Source organism: Bolinopsis microptera, chromosome 1 (assembly GCF_026151205.1).
Source record: "Bolinopsis microptera isolate Bmic1 chromosome 1, MBARI_Bmic_1.0, whole genome shotgun sequence".
Classification (NCBI taxonomy): domain Eukaryota; kingdom Metazoa; phylum Ctenophora; class Tentaculata; order Lobata; family Bolinopsidae; genus Bolinopsis; species Bolinopsis microptera.
Window position 1 is genome coordinate 12424805 of NC_087072.1, and position 25726 is coordinate 12450530.

Genomic DNA, 25726 nt, shown 5'->3' on the forward strand with positions numbered 1-25726 from the left:
ATGGTAGCCATCCATGATCCCCATTTAGCCCTAGGTTTTGTATATGAAGCAAAAGGTTCTTAAATCTCTTTTTAAATAGTGAAATTGACAAAATATGATACGGTACATCATGATCAAGGAGATAATTTAAAATTTTGGATGCATTAAAAACAAAATTACTATTCTTGGTCTTAGACATTGAGAATTTAGGATTTAGAAGTCTGCATGATCTACTTGACTTGCTAAACCGGCGATAAACATCAACAGGAATTTGTTCTTTAAGTAGCCTCATTGCAATACATCCAGTAAAGTATGTAAATAAGTTAAACAAGGTTAATAATTTCAAACGAAGAAGAAAGGCTTTTAGATTGGCTTGTAGAACATTGTTTTTCGAGAAAAGCCATTTAGTTGTCTTTCAAGTGAAAGATGAAAACAAAGTTAAAAAATTGTAATAGTGAATAGGGATCCATTATAAATTCTTAATTGGGAACTATTTCTTACAACCTGTGTTCAAGACTGTAATCTTTCAATGTTGAGGTTGTGAGGTCTGGTTAGACATTGATTTGGTAAAAATGAACTACAACTCTTTGTATAACGGATTGGTACAATTTTTGTGTAATTTGCTGTTAAAGATTCTGTGTTTCTAATTTTGTGTTGGTTACCCTCTGAAATACTGAAATACTCTTATACTTCACCTTGATGAGACAATTTAAAAAATAACATGAGATTTTTCAAATATAGCAATGCGCACTCTTAAATGTGTTGCTGTTGGTGATGGGGCTGTGGGAAAAACATGTCTGCTAATCGTTTACAGTACTGCCTCTTTTCCTGGAGAGTATGTCCCTACCATTTTTGACAATTACACGGTTAATGTCGTTGTTGATGGAGAACCGATTAATCTAGGACTTTGGGACACTGCTGGGCAGGTTTGTCGAATTTTTATGGTGTTTTCCTAAAAATTGTGTTTTCCTAAAGTTAATTTGCATACTTTTGAGTTATGGCTTAAAATTTGATTGTACTTGTATTGCACAGGAAGATTACGACAGATTGAGGCCGCTCAGCTATCCTGATACTGATGTCTTTTTGATATGTTATTCCATTGGAGCACCTGCATCTCTTGCAAATGTCGAGGAATGCTGGAACATGGAGGTAAAAGTAATTATTTATCTAGAAAAGCATGTGTTACATCCTCGTTATTAAAATCTTTTTGTTTTAGAAAGGAAAGGACTTTCAGCATGTTTTTCATTTTGCTTTATTCTTTCTGTAATTTTGTATAATTACTGTAAATAATCTGTTTGATAGGTGAGTCATCATCGTCCTTCATCTCCTAAAATCCTCGTTGGTACAAAATGTGACCTCCGTGATGATCCAGGCTACACCGGCCCCACTGTTGCAACAGAGGAAGGTTAACTATTCTCCACTTGTTGTACTTTGTGTCTGACTATAGGCTGTTTTTTAATCAAATAATTAAGGCCTAAGAATCAGCAATTATATTGTCTTGGATTGATTTGATATTATAACATAGTCTATATTCTAATTGCTTCCTTTTGCAGGAGCAAAAGTAAAGAAGAGAATCAAGGCTGTAGATCATATTGAATGTTCTGCTTTAACTGGCGAAAATTTGAAAACAGTTTTTGATCGAGCGATAAAATCAGTGCTGAATCCAACTACAGAAAAAAAGACCACACAAAAGTGCACCTTATTATGAGTTAAAAAGAGGACCAACTTTTTAGTACAGTATAGTAGGGTTGTCAGCATTAGGCATGATATTGATCTTGGGATTATTAATGTTATTGATTGTTGAATGTTTTTAAGGATATCTCTTTTCTGAATTTTATTTTATTTTTCATCTTAAGAAAACGTAAATCTGATCAAACCAGAGAAGAGAGGCAATATGTAATTTGTTTCCCACTTTGTAATCCTTTTGTTTATTCAGTCAGAAATTTTCAATTATTATTTGTAATTAAATTTTAAAGATTTTAGTTTTCAGTGTTTATAGTAATGTTGTTATAATATTGTTTGTAGCTTTCAAATTATTATATTAGTGTTTTGATGACTTGAATTTAAAGCTTTCCTTGGTGTTATAACATCCTGCCTTTAAAAGATAAAACAGAAATAAATAAAATAAGTTGTGGCATCCTACTGTAAATTCTTTTTACACTACAATAACATCCAAACACTCTTCGGGGGATTGTTATACGATAAAATTACTAGGTATAGATTCTTGAAATATTTCTTAGCTCTCTGGTCTTCCTATATTTACTCTTGTTAAAACACCATGGTGATAATGTGATTCAGTAAGCTTGCTTTTGTTTATGATCCCTCCTACTCTCTTAAGTCAGGATTATGTTTAAGAAATCTTCACTCACTCTCAGAACAGTTGTTGTTGGTTTGGAGACAGTTGGAAAGTCGAGCATGATCTTCACATACCACAGAAAGGAATTTCCTGCAGATGACGATGCCTATAATGGCTTTGATAGGGGTGGGATCCTGCACACTGTGAATCAAATGGAAAACCTGTTGGCTTAACTATTGTGGACACTGTTACAGGTGAGGATTTTGATCGATTACGGCCATTATCATACCCTGGAGCAAATGTCTTTATCATTCTTTTCGTTGTTTCTGGGACTGTCGAGGCTTTTGAGATGGTGCAAAATCACTGGGCGCCTGAGTTGAGATTTCATTGTTCTAGAATCCCAACTATCTTGGTCGCTTCTAAGATCGACCTCAGAGGACAGGAATTGTGCACAATATCACCAGAAGAAGGGAAATCAATGGCAACTGATATCGGTGCAGCAGGCTATATGGAAATCTCCTCCAAGGAAGTGGTAGGACTAATTGAACTGTTTGAGCTGGTATGCAAAATTGGGGCTCAACACCAGAAAAACACCAGAAGTAAAACAAGGAAAAAGTGTTTTATTTTGTAATGCTGCTTAGTGGACTTATAATTTGTAAAGGTTGTAGATTCCTCTACAGGGCCGTCGAATAGTTCGACCGCCCTTGTTTACAATACAGTACAATGTAGATGTTCTGATGGAGTATCCTAAGATTCTTGATCTCTTTGGCACAGGCACCCCTCCTCATTTAGCCTTCAATCAAGTTTCCTATCATTCGGCTGCCTTGACCGAGGAGATTGCATAGATCCAATGAATCCTTAGCTACTCCCTACATTGAGTGACACTGGGATTAATCCCTGGACCCTTTACACAGCTACTCCCTACACTGAGTGACACTGGGATTAAACCCTGGACCCTCTACACATAAGGTGGAAGCTCTAACCACTAGCCACTAGGTCACCCAGCCATGGTTAATTCTTCCATCTGTCACGAAAACGGTCAGTGTTATATTCCATGTGGTTCAAGTTCAACAAATATGTTGTTTTGGCAAGTGTTATAAATCCAAATTTCACTGTTTTTTCTACATTTTTCTTGAATAACCAATTAGTGAATTCACTGTGGATAATCCAAGACAGGATTGAGGTACTGAAAGCTAGATTACCCAAGAGAGCTTTGATAAACGGAAAATTCGCAGAATAGGAGGAGAAATTTTGGAAGATTTATAAATATAAGCTTTTCTGCCGTTTCCTTGACCAACATTTCACAGTTTTGGCTGAATTTTTGACCAATGACCAATAAGTGGGGTCAGTATGAGTGACACAAGTCACGATCGAGGTACTGGAAGCTGAATATCCGGAGCCCAATTTTCATACAGGAAACACAGGATACATTCGAATTTTAAGTTAGATAAGTTTACAATATAATAATGAAACGCAGATTAAATTTAAACGAATAGTCAAAATGTATCACTACAGCAATGTATTTTAAATGAGATTTCAATTTCCAAATAAAAATATTAATTCTAAAATTAAACTTCATACTGTTAATTACAGCCGAACTGCACTACAATAATCCAAGAGTTTCAAACGTAAAAGATTAGCATTTACCGTCTGTTTCAGTGTTCCAGACTGCTTCACCGTTGTCTTTGTAGAGGACAAGGTTTCCATCATCCTGCATGACCAGGTTCTTACCTCCGCTGTTGTAGGAGTTAGCTGACCAAGGTCCACCGTCGTAGTACAGAACAAGGTTCTGATCTCCCTGGAAATACAGACCATCCTGTACTCCTTTGTCCATGGTATCAGAATTCCAAATAGCGCTTCCACCATCACAGTAGATGACCAGGTTGCTATCAGTTTGCATGACGAGACGATACTTCCTGTTGTTTGAGTACAATGTCTCCCCTATCTTCAGAGCAACGAAAGTGCTAGATCCTCCAAAGCAAGTGTTTCCGCTGCAGCAGCCTGAAGCAGTGTTACATCCTTGGCTGACACTGCTGTCTCCCTCACATGCTGCTCCACCATTTGCTGGGGCTGGGTTAGAACAGCTTCTCGAACTCGCCTGGGTTCCTGCTCCACATGTATTTGAGCACTCTGACCAGTCTCCGAAGTCGGTCCATCCACCGTTAACTGGACACCCCTGTGTGTTACATTCTTGGCTTTCGTTATCGTCTCCCAAACATTCTTGTCCACCATTTGCTGGGGCTGGGTTAGAACAGCTTCTTGATCTTGTCTGGGATCCAGTTCCACATTCAGCTGAGCACTCTGACCAGTCTCCAAAGTCTGTCCATCCACCGTTAACTGGACATCCCTGTGTGTTACATTCTTGGCTTTCGTTATCGTCTCCCAAACATTCTTCTCCACCATTTGCTGGGGTAGGGTTAGAACAGCTTCTTGATCTTGTCTGGGATCCAGTTCCACATTCAGCTGAGCACTCTGTCCAGTTTCCAAAGTCTGTCCATCCACCATCAACAGAAGGTTCGGCACAACTGTGCTCACACGCCTTCAGCTTCTTCTCGATCTTCTTACATCCCTTCGTTTCCTTCTTTGACATCTTAAGACTTCCTTCCGCTGATTTGCAGTTATCAAGTGCAGATTTGAATCCTTTTTCGAGGCAAGCATCAAACTTCTTTAAAGTTGCTGGCATCTTCTTTTGAGAGATCTTGCATCCTCCCTTCTTACCACCATGAACGGTCAGGATAAGAAGAGCTACGAAACAGATAGACTTAATCATCATGAGAAACTAACTTGAGTTGAGGTACGATGGGAAATGAAGGAATGGTGGGTGGAGATGGTAGGAGCTCTCAACATGAAGTGATGTGCTTTTCAACTGATGACGCTTTTGCTCATGAGCTTAGAAAGTTGTTTCGTCGTGAGCTCAGTGAGTTGCTTTAACCACAACATATCATAGAGTAATGCTGTAGAGGTTCTATAACATAGAACTGAAGGTAATTTCAACATGGGTAGATGTGGATTGTGTGTTTGCTAATTAAATTGGTTCGGCTGAGCCTAGCTCACGTTCACAATCTTTTGACGTATGAGACATGTCAATCGTTAGCCATAATTCAGCTAAAAACCTGCTCTCCTATAGTGTACCAGTGAGAGTTAGTTCTGATAGCAGCACAACAGCTCAATATCCACACTTGACAAAGCTACAGATCTCATCACGAAGTAATGTCGGCTCTCTTCGTATCTGTCTACTAATTTATGTGACTGTCTAACAGCGCCCATCCAATAATTTTTATTAAATTTAATCCCGTTATATTCCAGACATTTGCAACCATTCCGCTTAATCTGGACTGGTGGACTGCGAACTGTGAATTGTCAAGCCACCTGGGTAGATAGGAAAGGGACTAGAAGTTTGGAATTGTATTTATCTACTTGGAAATACCTCAAAATAATAGTCCTGTATGATGTGATCCGATCTGTCCAGTTTTTGCATTCGAGCCAGATCTGTATTGGAATGTGTGCGTGCCAGGCCTGTTTATTATATTCAATAGACCATCGTCGAAACAGTAAGCGGTTCGATAAGCATTTTTCATTATAATTTCGCTAGTTTAAATCACAGAAGGTCTGAAACAAAACTTCCATATAGGAGTGCTACAAGAATACAAACTGTAATTCAATTGAACAACTGATGTTTTGTGAAATGGTATTCCTTATTTGAGCCGACCAATGACAGAATGACAGATAAAAATGAGTCAATACCTCTGAAAGCAGTTATTGTTGGATACGATGGAGTCGGCAAAACAAGTCTTATTTTAACCTATCTAAAAGGGCAGTTCCCTTCAGATGAAGTGTACATACCACTTGTTACTGACGCGGCCACTCTTCATCACTGTGGGCACAAGGGAAGGCAGATCAGTCTCAGCATTTGGGACACAGGAAGTGGTATTGATTATACCGAGCACAGACATCAGAGTTACAAACACGCACACCTTTGTATGCTCCTGTTTGACGTTTTATGCGATTCAGATATCAGATTCGAACTCACAGTTTCCCAGTGGTTAAAAGACATTCGTCTGTTTTCAAATGATGTTCCGATTATATTTGTTGCTACCCGAGCTGATTTGAGAGAGTGTTCAGAGCAGGTAGGGATCAAGGTCCTGACTTCAGAACAGTGCTCAGATATGGCTCTGAAACACGGAGCTGTAAAGTACATGGAGGTATCAGCCCTGAGGAACGAGGGTGTGGCAGAACTGTTTAGTGAGGTGATTAGGATTGGGTACAAGTTTAGTCGTTCCAGGAATCAGACTAGTTTTCAGAGATTGCTAAGTAGTGTGAGAAGGTAACGTTTTTAATGCTGTTTCTATTTATTTTGTTATCGTCAATGCGTGTTATTGGGTGTGGACGATGTCGTGGGTGTGTCCTGTCTCGTTAAGTGCTTCAATGAAATTTATAAATAAAGCTGTTTAGTTAATTCAATTTCCGTTCTTCTTTGAAATTGCTATGCATAGCGATCACCTACCAGACTATTTTTGAAATGTTTTGTTTCTCAGATTAATTAATATATTTGTACTAAACTAACAAGGAAACTTTTGCAGAAGATGGCAACGGGTAATGACATAGACATAAAATGTGTAGTTGTTGGAAATGATGGAGCAGGGAAAACATGTGCATTGATTACTCTTACTACTGACTTCCAATTAGACTGGGGACCTGAACTGTACGTTCCTTATGGGTTCCTTATAATGCATAATTTTAAGAAGAGGGGAGAGTTAGATAATACACCTTTATGTGTTGAATTCTGGGACACTAAAGGACTTGAAGAGTACAGTCGACTACGTCCCTTAGGCTATCCCGGTTCTCATGTGTTTCTTTTGTTTTTCGATATCACCGATAGTAGAGAGAGTTTTGAGGAAATGTTTTCCTTTTGGTGGTCAGAAATCCGACGGTTTAGCTCCGACGTTCCTATCATTCTTGTCGGATCAAAAATAGACTTGAGATACAATGGTCTTGCTACTATTTCAACTGTTGAAGGTGAGGCAATGGCTAAGAAGATTGGAGCTGCAAAATACATGGAAATATCCTCTTTACTGGATAAAGGTTTGACTGAGTTGTTCGAAGAAGTTGCCAGTATTGGTTATCATTACAAGAGGAAGAAGACAGTGAGGAAGACGAAAACTAAATGTAACGTTTTGTAATTGTATTCACTTAATAGTTGCTTATAATTGCTGACCAACCTGTCATAAGGCACCAGAAACTGGTACTGCAGAACAGGTTATATAGGTTCAATTAGGAATCCTCCCCAAATAATAAATAATGGGAATATTGCATCGTTTACATCTGTGAATTGGGATCTGATATTTGATATTTAATACAATTTTTGATATTTTATACAATTCAATAATGTTATTAGCTATAATATTATGTATAATTGTGAATTTTTTGAAACGTCATTGACATTTTTTCTAAAATTGTGAGTCATTGTATCAGAATAAACGATAACATTGAATTGTCTTCAAGAAAATTTTGTAATATTGAATAATGGATTAGCTAATTTAAAGGTCGATTAATTTTTTCCGACTCTTGGATTTGCGTTGTGTTGATAGTTTAGTAGTTTTTTTATTAATCTATCGCAATTAAAAAAATTGTTTCAGATTAGAATATGACCAAAGGAAAACAAAAACCGGTACCGGTTTTTGATTCATGTGACTGTGCTACAGACTCCTGTAGCACAGTCACATGACTCATGTAGCACAGTCACATGACTCCTGTAGCACAGTCACATGACTCCTGTAGCACAGTCACATGACTCCTGTAGCACAGTCACACGACTCCTGTAGCACAGTCACATGACTCCTGTAGCACAGTCACATGACTCCTGTAGCACAGTCACATGAATCCTGTAGCACAGTCACATGACTCCTGTAGCACAGTCACATGACTCCTGTAGCACAGTCACATACTCCTGTAGCACAGTCACATGACTCCTGTAGCACAGTCACATGACTCCTGTAGCACAGTCACATGAATCCTGTAGCACAGTCACATGACTCCTGTAGCACAGTCACATGACTCCTGTAGCACAGTCACATACTCCTGTAGCACAGTCATATGACTCCTGTAGCACAGTAACATGACTCCCGTAGCACAGTAACATGACTCCCGTAGTAGGAACCGACCGGAATGGGCTTTTGGCTGCCGGACCGGATCTTGCCGGATATCAATTTATTATCCGGTTAGCCGGATTCTGCCGGACCGGAACCGGTGTTAGGAGGGTAAAATATAAGGCAGCCGGAACTTGCCGGAAAATTTAAATTAATCCTTATTATTGGGCTTTTGTCATTATCAATTATGATATTTATCCTTATAAGCCATAGTTTGTAATTACATAATAAGTTCCGCATTTCTAAGAGCTAGCTATACGACCAGACCGATGATGTTTACTGGCCTTACTGACGAAAATATTTTTTTACGTCAGCAATATATATATGATAATTCTGTGTCTCTCCCTACTTCCCTACCCGACTAAGTGTGTCTGTTACTCTGTTTACTAGAATAGTACTGGTACTCTGTACTCAGTACTGTACTGATAAGATAGTAGGTAGTGGGAGGGAGTAGTCTAGTGATAAGGTAAACCTGGTTAGTGAAGTTTCAGTCCCGGTAGATTGAGTAGGTGACATTGTATACAGAGTAGATCTCTCTAGATGAACACATTGGAACCAATCAGGGACCAGTATTCCAATATTGAAACCAATCAGGGACCAGTATTCCAATATTGGAACCAATCATTACTGTCCGTACTTATCCTTGTTACTTATTCTGTATCAACTCTGTCTGACCCGAGTTTAGGAAACGAAATGTGCAAGAATTCTGAATACCATTCTAGCACGTGCAATTCGTGCATGATATTTACTGGTTATAACAGGTTCATTATTGAGGTTACTCTTTATTTCCCTACTTCCGATTTGACACATGTAGTAACATTTGCAGGGAATATTGTAACCTTTCACCGATTGTTAAGTGTAAAAAGAAAGTTGATTGATGCACGATTACAAACAAATCTTTCTTACATTTATTGAGCTTAACAAGGAAGCTAAGTAATTGCAGGCCTCCCCTGAGCAACACGAGCTCGGAAGCGGGAGCTCTCGATACGGGAGGTACGAAAAATTTTTCGAAGTTTTTCTGAAAACCACTTTTCTCCACGTTTCATGCTACCCTGTTAATCATAAGCCGAAAATAATTTTTTGGTTTTTCAAAATCCGCACCTATAAGTCAAAAAATATTTGATTTTTAGGGATTCGAGTTAAAATGTGACGAAAAATATGCACTGTGGGCATAAGGGAAGGCAGATCAGTCTCAGCATTTGGGACACAGGAAGTGGTATTGATTATACCGAGCACAGACATCAGAGTTACAGAGACGCACACCTTTGTATGCTCCTGTTTGACGTTTTATGCGATTCAGATATCAGATTCGAACTCACAGTTTCCCAGTGGTTAAAAGACATTCGTCTGTTTTCAAAAGATGTTCCGATTATATTTGTTGCTACCCGAGCTGATTTGAGAGAGTGTTCAGAGCAGGCAGGGATCAAGGTCCTGACTTCAGAACAGTGCTCAGATATGGCTCTGAAACACGGAGCTGTAAAGTACATGGAGGTATCAGCCCTGAGGAACGAGGGTGTGGCAGAACTGTTTAGTGAGGTGATAAGGATTGGGTACAAGTTTAGTCGTTCCAGGAATCAGACTAGTTTTCAGAGATTGCTAAGTAGTGTGAGAAGGTAACGTTTTTAATGCTGTTTCTATTTATTTTGTTATCGTTAATGCGTGTTATTGGGTGTGCACGATGTCGTGGGTGTGTCCTGTCTCGCTAAGTGCTTCAATGAAATTTATAAATAAGGCTGTTCAGTTAATTCAATTTTTTTAGTTAATTCAATTTCCGTTCTTCTTTGAAATTGCTATGCATAGCGATCACCTACCAGACTAATTTTGAAATGTTTTGTTTCTCAGATTGAATAATATATTTGTACTTAACTAACAAGGAAACTTTTGCAGAAGATGGCAACGGGTAATGACATAGACATAAAATGTGTAGTTGTTGGAAATTATGAAGCAGGGAAAACATGTGCATTGATTACTCTTACTACTGACTTCCAACTAGACTGGGGACCTGAACTGTACGTTCCTACGGTTATGCATGATTTTAAGAAGAGGGGCGAATTAGATAATACACCTTTATGTGTTGAATTCTGGGACACTAAAGGACTTGAAGAGTACAGTCGACTACGTCCTTTAGCCTATCCCGATTCTCATGTGTTTCTTTTGTTTTTCGATATCACCGATAATAAAGATAGTTTTGAGGAAATGTTTTCCTTTTGGTGGTCAGAAATCAGACGGTTTAGCTCCGACGTTCCTATCATTCTTGTCGGATCAAAAATAGACTTGAGATACAATGGTCTTGTTACTATTTCAACTGTTGAAGGTGAGGCAATGGCTAAGAAGATTGGGGCTGCAAAATACATGGAAATATCCTCTTTACTGGATAAAGGTTTGACTGAGTTGTTTGAAGCAGTTGCCAGTATTGGTTATCATTACAAGAGGAAGAAGACAGCGAGGATGACGAAAACTAAATGTAACGTTTTGTAATTGTATTCACTTAATAGTTGCTTATAATTGATGACCAACCTGTGATCTGGCACCAGAAACTGGTACTGCAGAACAGGTAATATAGGTTCAATTAGGAATCCTCCCCAAATAATAAATAATGGGAATATTGCATCGTTTACATCTGTGAATTGGGATCTGATATTTGATATTTAATACAATTTTTGATATTTTATACAATTCAATAATGTTATTAGCTATAATATGTATAATTTTGAATTTTTTGAAACGTCATTGACATTTTTACTAAAATTGTGAGTCATTGTATCAGAATAAACGATAACATTGAATTGTCTTCAAGAAAATGTTGTAATATTGAATAATGGATTAGCTAATTTTAAGATCTATTGATTTTTTTCCGACTCTTGGACTTGCGTTGTGTTGATAGTTTTTTAATTTTTTTATTAATCTATCGCAATTAAAAAAATTGTTTCAAATTAAAATATTACCAAAGGAAAACAAAAACCGGTACCGGTTTTTGAGTCATGTGACTGTGCTACAGACTCCTGTAGCACAGTCACATGACTCCTGTAGCACAGTCACATGACTCCTGTAGCACAGTCACATGACTCCTGTAGCACAGTCACATGACTCCTGTAGCACAGTCACATGACTCCTGTAGCACAGTCACATGACTCCTGTAGCACAGTCACATGACTCCTGTAGCACAGTCACATGACTCCTGTAGCACAGTCACATGACTCCTGTAGCACAGTCACATGACTCCTGTAGCACAGTCACATGACTCCTGTAGCACATTCACATGACTCCTGTAGCACAGTCACATGACTCCTGTAGCACAGTCACATGACTCCTGTAGCACAGTCACATGACTCCTGTAGCACAGTCACATGACTCCTGTAGCACAGTCACATGACTCCTGTAGCACAGTCACATGACTCCTGTAGCACAGTCACATGACTCCTGTAGCACAGTCACATGACTCCTGTAGCACATTCACATGACTCCTGTAGCACATTCACATGACTCCTGTAGCACAGTCACATGACTCCTGTAGCACAGTCACATGACTCCTGTAGCACAGTCACATGACTCCTGTAGCACAGTCACATGACTCCTGTAGCACAGTCACATGACTCCTGTAGCACCGTCACATGACTCCTGTAGCACAGTCACATGACTCCTGTAGCACATTCACATGACTCCTGTAGCACAGTCACATGACTCCTGTAGCACCGTCACATGACTCCTGAAGCACAGTCACATGACTCCTGTAGCACATTCACATGACTCCTGTAGCACAGTCACATGACTCCTGTAGCACATTCACATGACTCCTGTAGCACATTCACATGACTCCTGTAGCACAGTCACATGACTCCTGTAGCACAGTCACATGACTCCTGTAGCACAGTCACATGACTCCTGTAGCACAGTCACATGACTCCTGTAGCACAGTCACATGACTCCTGTAGCACAGTCACATGACTCCTGTAGCACAGTCACATGACTCCTGTAGCACAGTCACATGACTCCTGTAGCACAGTCACATGACTCCTGTAGCACAGTCACATGACTCCTGTAGCACAGTCACATGACTCCTGTAGCACAGTCATATGACTCCTGTAGCACAGTCACATGACTCCTGTAGGTGTCAAGCCACCTAAAAACGCTCATACGACTGATCTATGATTGATGGAAACGTTTCACCTAAACAACTTATCTAGTGTAAACCCCAAACTTCGTGTCGGGTTTACAGTTAACATAGAGACAGACACTTTCTGCACTACCGACATACCGTAGCATTCAATCAGATGGAACCTGATTTTATCTCTAATAGATACGTCCGTACGGTGTGTATTCATTTTAATTACATAGTTATAAACTGTTTACTGATGAGAAGTTAGATTTTTGAACATGTTCTATATATGATTATATGGTAATATGATTATATATGATTACTTACAGATAATTTAATAACACATTAACTAGACTATGTTACCCTTTTTAGATATTATATTGGAAATTATCTATTGTTCATTTAGTCCGACTCTTAGAATTGTGATGACTAATTGGTGGTTTTTAATACCTACCAACATTTTTAACGAGATTTTTGTTCAGATAGCAGTATGGTAGTAGTACTGATAAAAACAATAACAGTTGGATATGGTAATGTTGGAAAGACTAGCCTTCTTATCACTTATACTACCGGACAGTTTCCCTCTGAGTACACTCCGACGGTATTTGATAATTATTCGCTGCTTGGTAATCTTGATGCTAGACCATACAATCTAGGACTTTGGGACACCGGTTGGGGAGAGGACTATGACAGGCTCCGTCTCCTCAGTTACCCCCAAACTGATGTGTTTATTCTTCTGTTTTCTGTTAGTGATAAAGAGGATAGGTTTGAGCAGATTCATTCCTATTGGTTGGCCGAACTGAATTATCGTTGTCCTGATGTCCCAATAGTTTTAGTTGGTTCTAAAATCGATTTAAGAAACAAAAAGGGAATTCAAACTGTTACAACTGAAGAAGGTCAGGCTATGGCAGAAAAGATTGGGGCTGCAAAATACATGGAAATATCATCATTGGCGAATCGGGGTGTTGGTCAATTATTTGAAGAAGTTATCAGATTAGGTTTTGATCACAGTCTTACCGAAGCAAAAAAGGAAAAGAGGACAAAGAAATGTGTCATTTTGTAGAGTTCCAATGTAACTGTAACTGCTTTAATTTTAAGAAGAGGGGAGAGTTAGATAATACACCTTTATGTGTTGATTGTTGAATTCTGGGACACTAAAGGACTTGAAGAGTACAGTCGACTACGTCCCTTAGCCTATCCCGGTTCTCATGTGTTTCTTTTGTTTTTCGATATCACCGATAATAAAGATAGTTTTGAGGAAATGTTTTCCTTTTGGTGGTCAGAAATCAGACGGTTTATCTCCGACGTTCCTATCATTCTTGTCGGATCAAAAATAGACTTGAGATACAATGGTCTTGCTACTATTTCAACTGTTGAAGGTTAGGCAATGGCTAAGAAAAGGGTGCGGCCAGGCTACAAGCTTATGGCAGCCTCACTCTTGAAACTATCGCCTTCAGGAAGGGAACTATCAAAAATCAGACCACTATCAACAAACAATTCATGGCAGACCTCATTATCCCACCTAGAGCAACAAGAGACCTAACAACACCAACCATGATGCTGGGACGGCACTTCACCGTCACAACTCCTGGAGCCGATACCACTGAATATAGAAATTCACTTCAAAACACCATTGACAACATTACCAGTGAAACAATCACCTGCTACACTGACGGGTCACTCACAGACTCAGGATGCGGGGCTGGCTATATCATCACAACTGACAACAATAACACCACCCTTGAAGAAAGATCATTCAAGCTCCCTGATTATTGCACTGTTTACCAAACAGAGCTCACCGCCATCATTGAAGCTTGCAAATATCTCTCTACCTATACCAACACACATATCATCATATGGTCTGACAGTCTCTCATCTATACAAGCTATCTCTGCGCTTTCAACGCGGAGTAGAACTACAAGAGACTGTTACGACTCTCTTAATGCACTCGGATCCAACAACACGCTAGAGATACGATGGATTGCAGCACTCATCGGATTGTGGGGGAACGAAAAAGCAGATGAGCTGGCCAAGCTTGGTACAACCAGTGAATCCACTTTAAAGTGTCCAATTCCACAATCCTACATCAAGCGTCAAATCGACAACAAAGTCAACAGACTGAATCAGGAAACTTGGTTAACTGACGGTCCCAGACACACCAAACTGACACTCGGCCACAAGCATGCCATAATCATCAAAAACCTCAACACTACACTCAGCAAAAACAGACAAGATTACAGAACTGCAGTTCACCTCATCACGGGTCACTGCGGCTTAAACAAACACCTTCACACCATTTGCAAATCAAACACCAGTGCTTGTCCTATGTGCGGCGACGGAGAGGAAACTGTCTCACACTTCCTTGGACAGTGTCCAGCTATAGCCCAAATTAGAGGTCAATATTTCCAGGACTACTACCTCTCTGTCAATGACATATTCGACAACCAACACATCACCACAATTGTCAATTTCGCAAACCGCACCAAACGCTTAATTGTGCCGGAAGAGCTGGATCAGACCGGGGTGACTTAAAGTATTAGCTCATATGCTGTCTCGTCTCGTTTTACTTTTCCAAACCCAGCTGGCATTTAAGCGTATCATTTTGACTCATATATCATCTTACACCATCCTCCACCAATCACTCTGATTTCACCGGCAACCTTCCCCAAGGTTGCCACACCCCAGAGGTAGGCAGAGCATCTCAATGCTATCTTCTCGTGGGCTATCTTGGCCCAGCCTCTCTTAAAAAAAAAAAAAATGGCTAAGAAGATTGGAGCTGCAAAATACATGGAAATATCCTCTTTACTGGATAAAGGTTTGACTGAGTTGTTTGAAGCAGTTGCCAGTATTGGTTATCATTACAAGAGGAAGAAGACAGTGAGGAAGACGAAAACTAAATGTAACGTTTTGTAATTGTATTCACTTAATAGTTGCTTATAATTGATGACCAACCTGTGATCTGGCACCAGAAACTGGTACTGCAGAACAGGTAATATAGGTTCAATTAGGAATCCTCCCCAAATAATAAATAATGGGAATATTGCATCGTTTACATCTGTGAATTGGGATCTGATATTTGATATTTAATACAATTTTTGATATTTTATACAATTCAATAATGTTATTAGCTATAATATGTATAATTTTGAGTTTTTTGAAACGTCATTGACATTTTTGCTGTTGGGTACTATGGAGTGGGAAAAACCTGCATGTTTATTAGATTTGCCAGAGGGGAATTCCCTCCTGAATATGTTCCTACAGTATTTGACAATTACTCGGTAGATGGTGAAGTTAACGGACAGTCCTATGAGTTGGGATATTGGGACACTGGAGGAGGAGGGGAAGATTATGAGTTATGACCGGTTTCGTCCCCTTAGCTATCCAGAGACCGATGTCGTGGGTGTGTCCTGTCTTGCTAAGTGCTACAATGAAATTTATAAATAAAGCTGTTTAGTTAATTCAGTTTTTTTAGTTAATTCAATTTCCGTTCTTCTTTGAAATTGCTATGCATAGCGATCAACTACCAGACTAATTTTGAAATGTTTTGTTTCTCAGATTAATTAATATATTTGTACTTAACTAACAAGGAAACTTTTGCAGAAGATGGCAACGGGTAATGACATAGACATAAAATGTGTAGTTGTTGGAAATTATGAAGCAGGGAAAACATGTGCATTGATTACTCTTACTACTGACTTCCAACTAGACTGGGGACCTGAACTGTACGTTCCTACGGTTATGCATGATTTTAAGAAGAGGGGCGAATTAGATAATACACCTTTATGTGTTGAATTCTGGGACACTAAAGGACTTGAAGAGTACAGTCGACTACGTCCCTTAGCCTATCCCGGTTCTCATGTGTTTCTTTTGTTTTTCGATATCACCGATAATAAAGATAGTTTTGAGGAAATGTTTTCCTTTTGGTGGTCAGAAATCAGACGGTTTAGCTCCGACGTTCCTATCATTCTTGTCGGATCAAAAATAGACTTGAGATACAATGGTCTTGCTACTATTTCAACTGTTGAAGGCGAGGCAATGGCTAAGAAGATTGGGGCTGCACAATACATGGAAATATCCTCTTTACTGGATAAAGGTTTGACTGAGTTGTTTGAAGAAGTTGCCAGTATTGGTTATCATTACAAGAGGAAGAAGACAGTGAGGAAGACGAAAACTAAATGTAACGTTTTGTAATTGTATTCACTTAATAGTTGCTTATAATTGATGACCAACCTGTGATCTGGCACCAGAAACTGGTACTGCAGAACAGGTAATATAGGTTCAATTAGGAATCCTCCCCAAATAATAAATAATGGGAATATTGCATCGTTTACATCTGTGAATTGGGATCTGATATTTGATATTTAATACAATTTTTGATATTTTATACAATTCAATAATGTTATTAGCTATAATATGTATAATTTTGAATTTTTTGAAACGTCATTGACATTTTTCTATAATTGTGAGTAGCACAGTCACATGACTCCTGTAGCACATTCACATGACTCCTGTAGCACATTCACATGACTCCTGTAGCACATTCACATGACTCCTGTAGCACATTCACATGACTCCTGTAGCACAGTCACATGACTCCTGTAGCACATTCACATGACTCCTGTAGCACAGTCACATGACTCCTGTAGCACAGTCACATGACTCCTGTAGCACAGTCACATGACTCCTGTAGCACAGTCACATGACTCCTGTAGCACAGTCACATGACTCCTGTAGCACAGTCATATGACTCCTGTAGCACAGTCACATGACTCCTGTAGCACAGTCACATGACTCCTGTAGCACAGTCACATGACTCCTGTAGCACAGTCACATGACTCCTGTAGGTGTCAAGCCACCTAAAAACGCTCATACGACTGATCTATGATTGATGGAAACGTTTTAAATTGTTTCCACGAAGTTTGGGGTTTACACTAGATAAGTTGTTTAGGTTAAAACCTAAACAACTTATCTAGTGTAAACCCCAAACTTCATGGATTTACAGTTAACATAGAGACAGACACTTTCTGCACTACCGACCTATCGTATCATTCTATAAGATGGAACCTGATTCTATCTCTAATACATACGTCCGTACGGTGTGTATTCATTTTAATTACATAGTTATAAACTGTTTACTGATGAGAAGTTAGATTTTTGAACACGTTCTATATATAATTATATGGTAATATGATTATATATGATTACTTACAGATAATTTAATAACACATTAACAAGACTAAGTTACCCATTTTAGATATTATATTGGAAATTATCTACTGTTCATTTAGTCCGACTCTTAGAATTGTGATGACGAATTGATGGTTTTAATACCTACCAACATTTTTAACGAGATTTTTGTTCAGATAGCAGTATGGTAGTAGTACTGATAAAAACAATAACAGTTGGATATGGTAATGTTGGAAAGACTAGCCTTCTTATCACTTATACTACCGGACAGTTTCCCTCTGAGTACACTCCGACGGTATTTGATAATTATTCACTGCTTGGTAATCTTGATGCTAGACCATACAATCTAGCACTTTGGGACACCGGTGGTGGAGAAGACTATGAAAGGCTCCGTCCCCTCAGTTACCCCCAAACTGATGTGTTCATTCTTCTGTTTTCTGCTAGTGATAATGAGGATAGGTTTGAGCAGATTCATTCCTATTGGTGGGTCGAACTGAATCATCATTGTCCAGATGTCCCAATAGTTTTAGTTGGTTCTAAAATAGATTTAAGAAACAAAGATGGAATTCAAACTGTTACAACTGAAGAAGGTCAGGCTATGGCAGAAAAGATTGGGGCTGCAAAATACATGGAAATATCATCATTGGAGAATCGGGGTGTTGGTGAATTATTTGAAGAAGTTATCAGATTAGGTTTTGATCACAGTCTTACTGAAGCAAAAAAGGAAAAAAAGACAAAGAAATGTGTCATTTTGTAGAGTTTCAATGTAACTGTAACTGCTTCAAAATAAATGTCATGATGTTGATTTTTTATATGTGGTAATACCGTAATATACCAAATATTTGGAAATTCTGTAGAAACAAATTTTTATTCTTTTGGCTCTCAGTATCAATGCTATTGTAAGATTTATTTTGTATAAACATGTTAAGTGGGATGTAATTACAGTTTAGTTTTTATCTGCTTAACTCTTCTTCTGATGAGAAGGTGAATCTATATGATGTATTAATTATAATGAGATGTATTGATATGACGTACACGATGTTTTACATATTACATTAAGTGCTTGTTCAATGTTTCATATAGTTGAGGGATGATTGTTTTGAATAAATTTCTGTTAACACTAACATATACAGTTAGTATCAGGTCGTTATCTAAAGGTCTGGAAATTTGAGAAATTTATCAAATAACAAATATCCCCTATAAAGTTAAGTTAGTTATTTATTACATTTAACACCATTGACGTTTTTTTCACATGATTGACATTCGATCAGAACTTATATAAAATGAAATTTTGCCGGACATAATTTGTCTTCAAGATTTTATGAATATGATGCCCATTTTGGACATGGAAAAGTCTATTGATCTTGATTCCCTTCTCTTCGGACTGTGCTATGTGATATTTTCCTTATTCATGAAAACGTTTAACGACATTTTTTTTGAGGAAGGCAATGGCATAAAATGGTATAAATGGAGAATTACTCAAGGGTTTTTCCATTTTATCCATATAAAAAGTCTCTTTTTTATGCCATTTTATGCCATTTTTTACCATTTTATATGGCTAAAAAATTCGGCGGTTCCGTCTTGTAATGCGATCCCGGAAGGCAGACATCACCTTTGCAGTGCGAGCTCGGAAGCGGGGGCCCTGCCTTCAGAGGTACGTAATACGTATCGAGGATGACTTGGAACGAAAATTGTCTAGAAGTAAAAAATTTTAAAAGTTTTCCTGGAAACCACTTTTCTCCTGTGTTCATATTACTCTGATCATTATGTTATGAGCCGAAAATATTTTTCGGGACCTAGCGCTCAAGACTTTTTCCTGAAAATTAATGAAATTTCTGACTAATATCCGGCCAAGCACCTTCTTAACTACTTACTATAAACGGATATCCGATCGATTTCTAAATTGTATCACTATCAGAGTGAAATTGAGTGGAATTTGAATTGCAAAATAGTCGATTTGATCTTGGCCCCTAGTAGCCTGGTATGAGTCTCATGTAATATTATATGATCAATTACAGATAATTTAATACACATTAACAAAACTGTGTTGCCCACTTTCGAAATATGGGAAATTTCAAATTATCTATTGGATTATTCAGTCCGACTCTTAGAATTGTAATGACGAATTGGTGGTTTTAATACCTACCAACATTTTTAACGAGATTTTTGTTCAGATAGCAGTATGGTAGTAGTACTGATAAAAACAATAACAGTTGGATATGGTAATGTTGGAAAGACTAGCCTTCTTATCACTTATACTACCGGACAGTTTCCCTCTGAGTACACTCCGACGGTATTTGATAATTATTCGCTGCTTGGTAATCTTGATGCTAGACCATACAATCTAGGACTTTGGGACACCGGTTGGGGAGAGGACTATGACAGGCTCCGTCTCCTCAGTTACCCCCAAACTGATGTGTTTATTCTTCTGTTTTCTGTTAGTGATAAAGAGGATAGGTTTGAGCAGATTCATTCCTATTGGTTGGCCGAACTGAATTATCGATGTCCTGATGTCCCAATAGTTTTAGTTGGTTCTAAAATCGATTTAAGAAACAAAAAGGGAATTCAAACTGTTACAACTGAAGAAGGTCAGGCTATGGCAGAAAAGATTGGGGCTGCAAAATACATGGAAATATCATCATTTGAGAATCGGGGTGTTGGTCAATTATTTGAAGAAGTTATCAGATTAGGTTTTGATCACCGTCTTACTGAAGCAAAAAAGGAAAAGAAGACAAAGAAGTGTGTCATTTTGTAGAGTTTCAATGTAGCTGTAACTGCTTCAAAGTATATATAATGATGTTGATTTTTATATGTGGTAATATACCAAATATTTGGAAATTCTGTAGGGAACATTTCATTCTTTTGCCTCTCAGTATCAAATGGTCCTTCAAATAGGTTTCGATCACAGTCTTGCTGAACTGAAAAAGAATAGGTGTGCTATTTTAGTATTTTATGATTTTGCTCCAATTCTGTAAATTTATTTTACTTTCTTGATTCAGCTAGTGACTAGCTCATATTTTCGGGTAAATTTAGGTCAATTGATTTTGACGACAACAATCACATGATTTTGAAAGCTTATGAACGAAGTCTTCATAGACGTTTTTTTAAAATATAATGATGACTCATGACTTCGTTCTCATAAAACATTTTCTTTATATTAAAAACTTTTCATTTCATCTACCTATTCATATACATGTTTTTAACTATTTATTCATTTGCAATTCTACGATTGATTATTTAAATGTACTTTTCTCTTCATCTTGTTCTCTAAAAATAGCCCGATCAATCAAATGAAAGGAATACTAAATAAGATGTAGCCTCCGTTTTGTCATCTCAATTTCTCTCTTTAAAGGTTATGTGAGGTTCGAGGCATGGACGAGAGGAAACAAAATATAGTGAGAGTGAAAACTGTTGTTGTTGGAGACAGTGGAGTTGGAAAAACCTGCATGTGTATAAAATTCACTACAGGTGAATTCCCTCCAGATTATATTCCTACAGTATCTGAAAATTACTCAGTCTACGGTGAAGTTAACGGACAGTCATATGAGTTGCGACTTTGGGATACTGTAGGAGGGGAAGATTATTACCGGAGTCGTCCTCTTAGCTATCCAGACACCGATGTTTTGATTCTCTTATTTGATGTTGCTGGTAGCCGTGATGATTTTGAGGAGATTCATTCTCACTGGTGCGGTGAACTGCAATACTCATGCTCTGATGTCCCTATAATTCTTGTTGGATCAAAAATAGACTTGAGAGACAATGGTCTCACTACAATTTCAACTGTCGAGGGTGAGGGAATGGCTAAAACGATTGGGGCTGCAAAATATATGGAGATATCTTCATTAAAGGATAAAGGTGTGACTGAGTTATTTGAAGAGGCTGTCAGCATTGGTCTCCACTACAATACCACAGTAAAAAGAAAGAAGAAAAAGAAATGTAGTATCATGTAATATTTCCCAACGTTTAGCAGTTAAATTAAATTGTGCAGAATATTGATTGTTCACTCAGGCCACTATTCAGTTATCATTGTCATCTCTTTACCAATATTTCTTGTCTGTTTATCAATATATGAATTATAAATTATTTATAAAGTGAATCTAATTTATAGGTATATTCACTATATATGTGCATAGGTGATTGATTTCTTTTATCATAACTTTAATTTCTTTCTAGCCAGGTTATGGGGGATTGGAGACCATAGATACGATGGCTGATATAATAAGATTGAAAACTGTTGCTGTAGGGTACGCAGCAGTGGGGAAAACCTGCATGTTCATTAGATTCGCCACAGGAGAATTCCCTCATGAATATGTTCCTACAGTATTTGACAATTACTCGGTAGACGGTGAAGTTAATGGACAGTCCTATGAGTTAGGACTTTGGGATACTGGGGGAGGAGAAGATTACCACCGGTTACGTCCCATTAGCTATCCAGACACCGATGTTTTTCTACTCTTATTTGATGTTGCTGGTAGCCGTGTTAATTTTGAGGCGATCTATTCTTACTGGTGGGCTGAATTGCATCACCACTGCCCTGACGTCCCAATTATTCTTGTTGGAGCAAAAACTGACTACGAAAATGGCATTGTTCCTATTTCAAATTTCGAGGGCGAGGCAATGGCTAAGAAGATTGGGGCTGCAAAATACATGGAAATATCTTCATTAAAGAATACAGGTGTGACTGAGTTATTTGAAGAGGTTGTCAGCATTGGTCTTCACTACAATACTACAGTAAAGAGAAAGAAGAAAAAGAAAAGGAAATGCATTATTTTGTAAATGAATCCTTAGCAACTTTAAGGATACAACTTTATGTATGTATATTGTACTTTATTATGTATATTATACAACATTTTTATTTTATGAGACCCGTGTTTGGTTTTTAACTTTCTGCTCTGATGACGAGAGAAAGTTTTTGAGGAGAGCCGTTCAGACATGGGCACCGTATTGTGTAAATTATTTAGTTATATTTTATAAAATATCTTTGTCCCATAGTAGCGGGGTAGTAAATACAGTGTTTCCAATTTATTTTTATTAAGGTTAATCATCAAATTCACTTTTCATACCTTCCTCGGCAAAGAAACAATTAACTATATTATCCATGTGATAATACGAGTGGAGGTGATTACTGTTGGTTGGTACCGTTATCTTCCTTCTTTCATTAGATGGTAAGCCGAGATCAATTTAAAAATATATTTTGTTACTGGTAGGGTTTATAAAAAATGTGGTTTCAAAAGTTTAAACAAGTCCAATCTGGATTCTTTTGTGTGTATGTTTCAATTAATAATTTGATAAGTTGTAGCTATGATTTATTACGTAGTGGAAAATATAAAGATTTGTGAAAATATAAAGATTTGTGAACTGTAGAAAACAGCTGCTGCTTTGTCACAAGATTTTTACCAGCCTTATTCAAATAGATAAAATTCTTGCAAATGATATTTATGACCTTTTTCTGTTAGATTTCTACTCGCTTATTTAAGATTCTTACTCATTAAAAGATGCTTTCCTTCTATCTATTTGCTAGAATTGGTAATTTGTCGTTAATAGTTTGTATATCTGTAATTTTGTTTATATATGTAATTTTGTATGATAAATTATGAATCGTTTAAAATTTCTCATCTCTTTACCAATCTCTTTCGTCCATGTCTATCAATATATATGAATTGTATATAAAGTAAATCTAATTTATAGGTATATATAGGTGATTGATTTCTTTTATCATAACTTTAATTTCTTTCTAGACAGGTTATGGGAGATTGGAGCCAATAGATACGATGGCTGATGTAATAACATTGAAAACTATTGCTGTTGGATACGGAGGAGTAGGAAAAACCTGCATGTGTATTAGATTTGCCAGAGGAGAATTCCCTCATGAACATGTTCCTACAGTATTTGATAATTACTGTGTAGATGGTGAAGTTAACGGACAGTCCTATAAGTTGGCACTCTGGGATACTGGGGGAGGAGAAGATTACCACCGGTTACGTCCTCTTAGCTATCCAGAGACCGATGTTTTTCTACTCTTATTTGATGTTGCTGGTAGCCTTGTTGATTTTGAGGAGATCCATTCTTACTGGTGGACTGAATTGCATCACCACTGCCCTGATGTCCCAATAATTCTTGTTGGAGCAAAAATAGACTTGAGAGACAATGGTCTTACTACCATTTCAACTGGCGAGGGTGAGGGAATGGCTAAGAAGATTGGGGCTGCAAAATACATGGAAATATCTTCATTAAAGAATACAGGTGTGACTGAGTTATTTGAAGAGGTTGTCAGCACTGGTATTCACTACAATACTACAGTAAAGAGAAAGAAGAAAAAGAAAAGGAAATGCATTATTTTGTAAATGAATCGTTAGCAACTTTAAGGATACAACTTTATGTATAATATACAACATTTTTATTTTATGAGACCCGTGTTTGGTTTTTAACTTTCTGCTCCGATGACGAGAGAAAGTTTTTGAGGAGAGCCGTTCAGACATGGGCACCGTAATGTGTAAATTATTTAGTTACATTTTATACAATATCTTTGTCCCATAGTAGCGGGGTAGTAAATACGGTGTTTCCAATTTATTTTTATTAAGGTTAATCATCAGATTCACTTTTCATACCTTCCTCGGCAAAGAAACAATTAACTATATTATCCATTTTCCATGTGATAATACGAGCTATAATTTATTACGTAGTGGAAAATATAAAGATTTGTGAAAATATAAAGATTTGTGAACTGTAGAAAACAGCTGCTGCTTTGTCACAAGATTTTTACCAGCCTTATTCAAATAGATAAAATTCTTTCAAATGATATTTATGACCTTTTTATGTTAGATTTCTACTCGCTTATTTAAGATTCTTACTTATTAAAGGATGCTTTCCTTCTATCTATTTGCTAGAATTTGTAATTTGTTGTTAATAATTTGTTTATCTGTAATTTTGTTTATATGTTATATTGTATGATAAATTATGAATCGTTTAAAAGTGGTCATCTTTTTACCAATCTCTTTCGTCAATGTTTATCAATATATGAATTGTACATAAAGTAAATCTAATTTATATTTATATATGTATATTATGCGATTGATTTCTTTTATCATAACTTTAATTTCTTTCTGGACAGGTAATGGGAGATTGGAGACAATAGATACGATGGCTGATGTAATAACATTGAAAACTATTGCTGTTGGGTACGGAGGAGTAGGAAAAACCTGCATGTGTATTAGATTTTCCAGAGGAGAATTTCCTCCTGAATATGTTCCTACAGTATTTGACAATTACTGTGTAGATGGTGAAGTTAACGGACAGTCCTATAAGTTGGCACTTTGGGAACCTGGAGGGGGAGAAGATTACTACCGGTTACGTCCCCTTAGCTATCCAGACACCGATGTTTTTCTACTCTTATTTGATGTTGCTGGTAGTCGTGTTAATTTTGAGGAGATCCATTCTTACTGGTGGGCTGAATTACATCACCACTGCCCTGATGTCCCAATTGTTCTTGTTGGATCAAAAATAGACTTGAGAGACAAATATGGTGTTACTACCATTTCAACTGTCGAGGGTGAGGCAATGGCTAAGAAGATTGGGGCTGCAAAATACATGGAAATATCTTCATTAAAGAATAGAGGTGTGACTGAGTTATTTGAAGAGGTTGTCAGCATTGGTATTCACTACAATACTACAGTAAAGAGAAAGAAGAAAAAGAAAAGGAAATGTACCATTTGATAAATGAAACGTCGACATAAAGGATACAAATTTATGTAAATTATACAAAATTCAATAATTTGTATTTTCGTTAAGATTAATGATCAAATTCACTTTTTATACTTTTCGTGGCAAAAGAAAAAATTAACTATTATATTATCCATTATCCATGTGATAATACGAGTGGAGGTGATCACTGTCGATTGGTACCGTTGTCTTCCTTTTTTCATTAGATGGTTAGCCGAGATGAATTTAAAAAGATATTTTGTTACTGGTAGGGTTTATAAAAAATGAGGTTTTTAAAAGTTTAAACAAATCTAATTTGGGATT

At 37.5% G+C, this 25726-nt stretch overlaps 9 protein-coding genes across 9 annotated transcripts; 8 read left to right on the forward strand and 1 right to left on the reverse strand.

Moving 5' to 3' along the window:
- The first annotated feature begins 722 nt into the window (after positions 1-722).
- Positions 723-1959, forward strand: LOC134826475 (ras-related protein Rac1-like). Its single transcript, XM_063838858.1, has 4 exons — positions 723-905; positions 1012-1128; positions 1282-1384; positions 1533-1959. The coding sequence occupies exons 1-4, from the start codon at positions 723-725 to the stop codon at positions 1685-1687; spliced, it is 558 nt and encodes a 185-aa protein (XP_063694928.1). The 3' UTR covers positions 1688-1959.
- Positions 1960-3753: 1794 nt separating this feature from the next.
- Positions 3754-5077, reverse strand: LOC134818114 (coadhesin-like). Its single transcript, XM_063827539.1, has one exon. It carries the CDS (start codon positions 5046-5048, stop codon positions 3912-3914), a length of 1137 nt encoding a protein of 378 aa, XP_063683609.1. The 5' UTR covers positions 5049-5077; the 3' UTR covers positions 3754-3911.
- A 917-nt stretch (positions 5078-5994) lies between these two features.
- On the forward strand, positions 5995-7455 carry LOC134815734 (uncharacterized). The gene is made up of 2 exons (XM_063824349.1): positions 5995-6522; positions 6856-7455. Exons 1-2 carry the CDS (start codon positions 5995-5997, stop codon positions 7453-7455), a joined length of 1128 nt encoding a protein of 375 aa, XP_063680419.1.
- Positions 7456-9876: 2421 nt separating this feature from the next.
- Positions 9877-10899, forward strand: LOC134815834 (ras-related protein Rac1-like). The gene is made up of 2 exons (XM_063824452.1): positions 9877-9957; positions 10309-10899. The coding sequence occupies exons 1-2, from the start codon at positions 9877-9879 to the stop codon at positions 10897-10899; spliced, it is 672 nt and encodes a 223-aa protein (XP_063680522.1).
- Positions 10900-17881: 6982 nt separating this feature from the next.
- Positions 17882-18589, forward strand: LOC134818393 (ras-related C3 botulinum toxin substrate 1-like). Its single transcript, XM_063827922.1, has one exon. It carries the CDS (start codon positions 17889-17891, stop codon positions 18459-18461), a length of 573 nt encoding a protein of 190 aa, XP_063683992.1. The 5' UTR covers positions 17882-17888; the 3' UTR covers positions 18462-18589.
- Positions 18590-21060: 2471 nt separating this feature from the next.
- Positions 21061-21718, forward strand: LOC134816355 (cell division control protein 42 homolog). The gene has a single exon (XM_063825170.1). The coding sequence runs from the start codon at positions 21076-21078 to the stop codon at positions 21652-21654; it is 579 nt and encodes a 192-aa protein (XP_063681240.1). The 5' UTR covers positions 21061-21075; the 3' UTR covers positions 21655-21718.
- Positions 21719-21910: 192 nt separating this feature from the next.
- LOC134815923 (ras-related C3 botulinum toxin substrate 1-like) lies at positions 21911-22480 on the forward strand. The gene has a single exon (XM_063824569.1). It carries the CDS (start codon positions 21911-21913, stop codon positions 22478-22480), a length of 570 nt encoding a protein of 189 aa, XP_063680639.1.
- A 968-nt stretch (positions 22481-23448) lies between these two features.
- LOC134816364 (ras-related C3 botulinum toxin substrate 1-like) lies at positions 23449-24686 on the forward strand. Its single transcript, XM_063825181.1, has one exon. It carries the CDS (start codon positions 23476-23478, stop codon positions 24046-24048), a length of 573 nt encoding a protein of 190 aa, XP_063681251.1. The 5' UTR covers positions 23449-23475; the 3' UTR covers positions 24049-24686.
- Positions 24687-24844: 158 nt separating this feature from the next.
- Positions 24845-25417, forward strand: LOC134815998 (ras-related C3 botulinum toxin substrate 1-like). The gene has a single exon (XM_063824690.1). The coding sequence runs from the start codon at positions 24845-24847 to the stop codon at positions 25415-25417; it is 573 nt and encodes a 190-aa protein (XP_063680760.1).
- Positions 25418-25726: the final 309 nt, after the last annotated feature.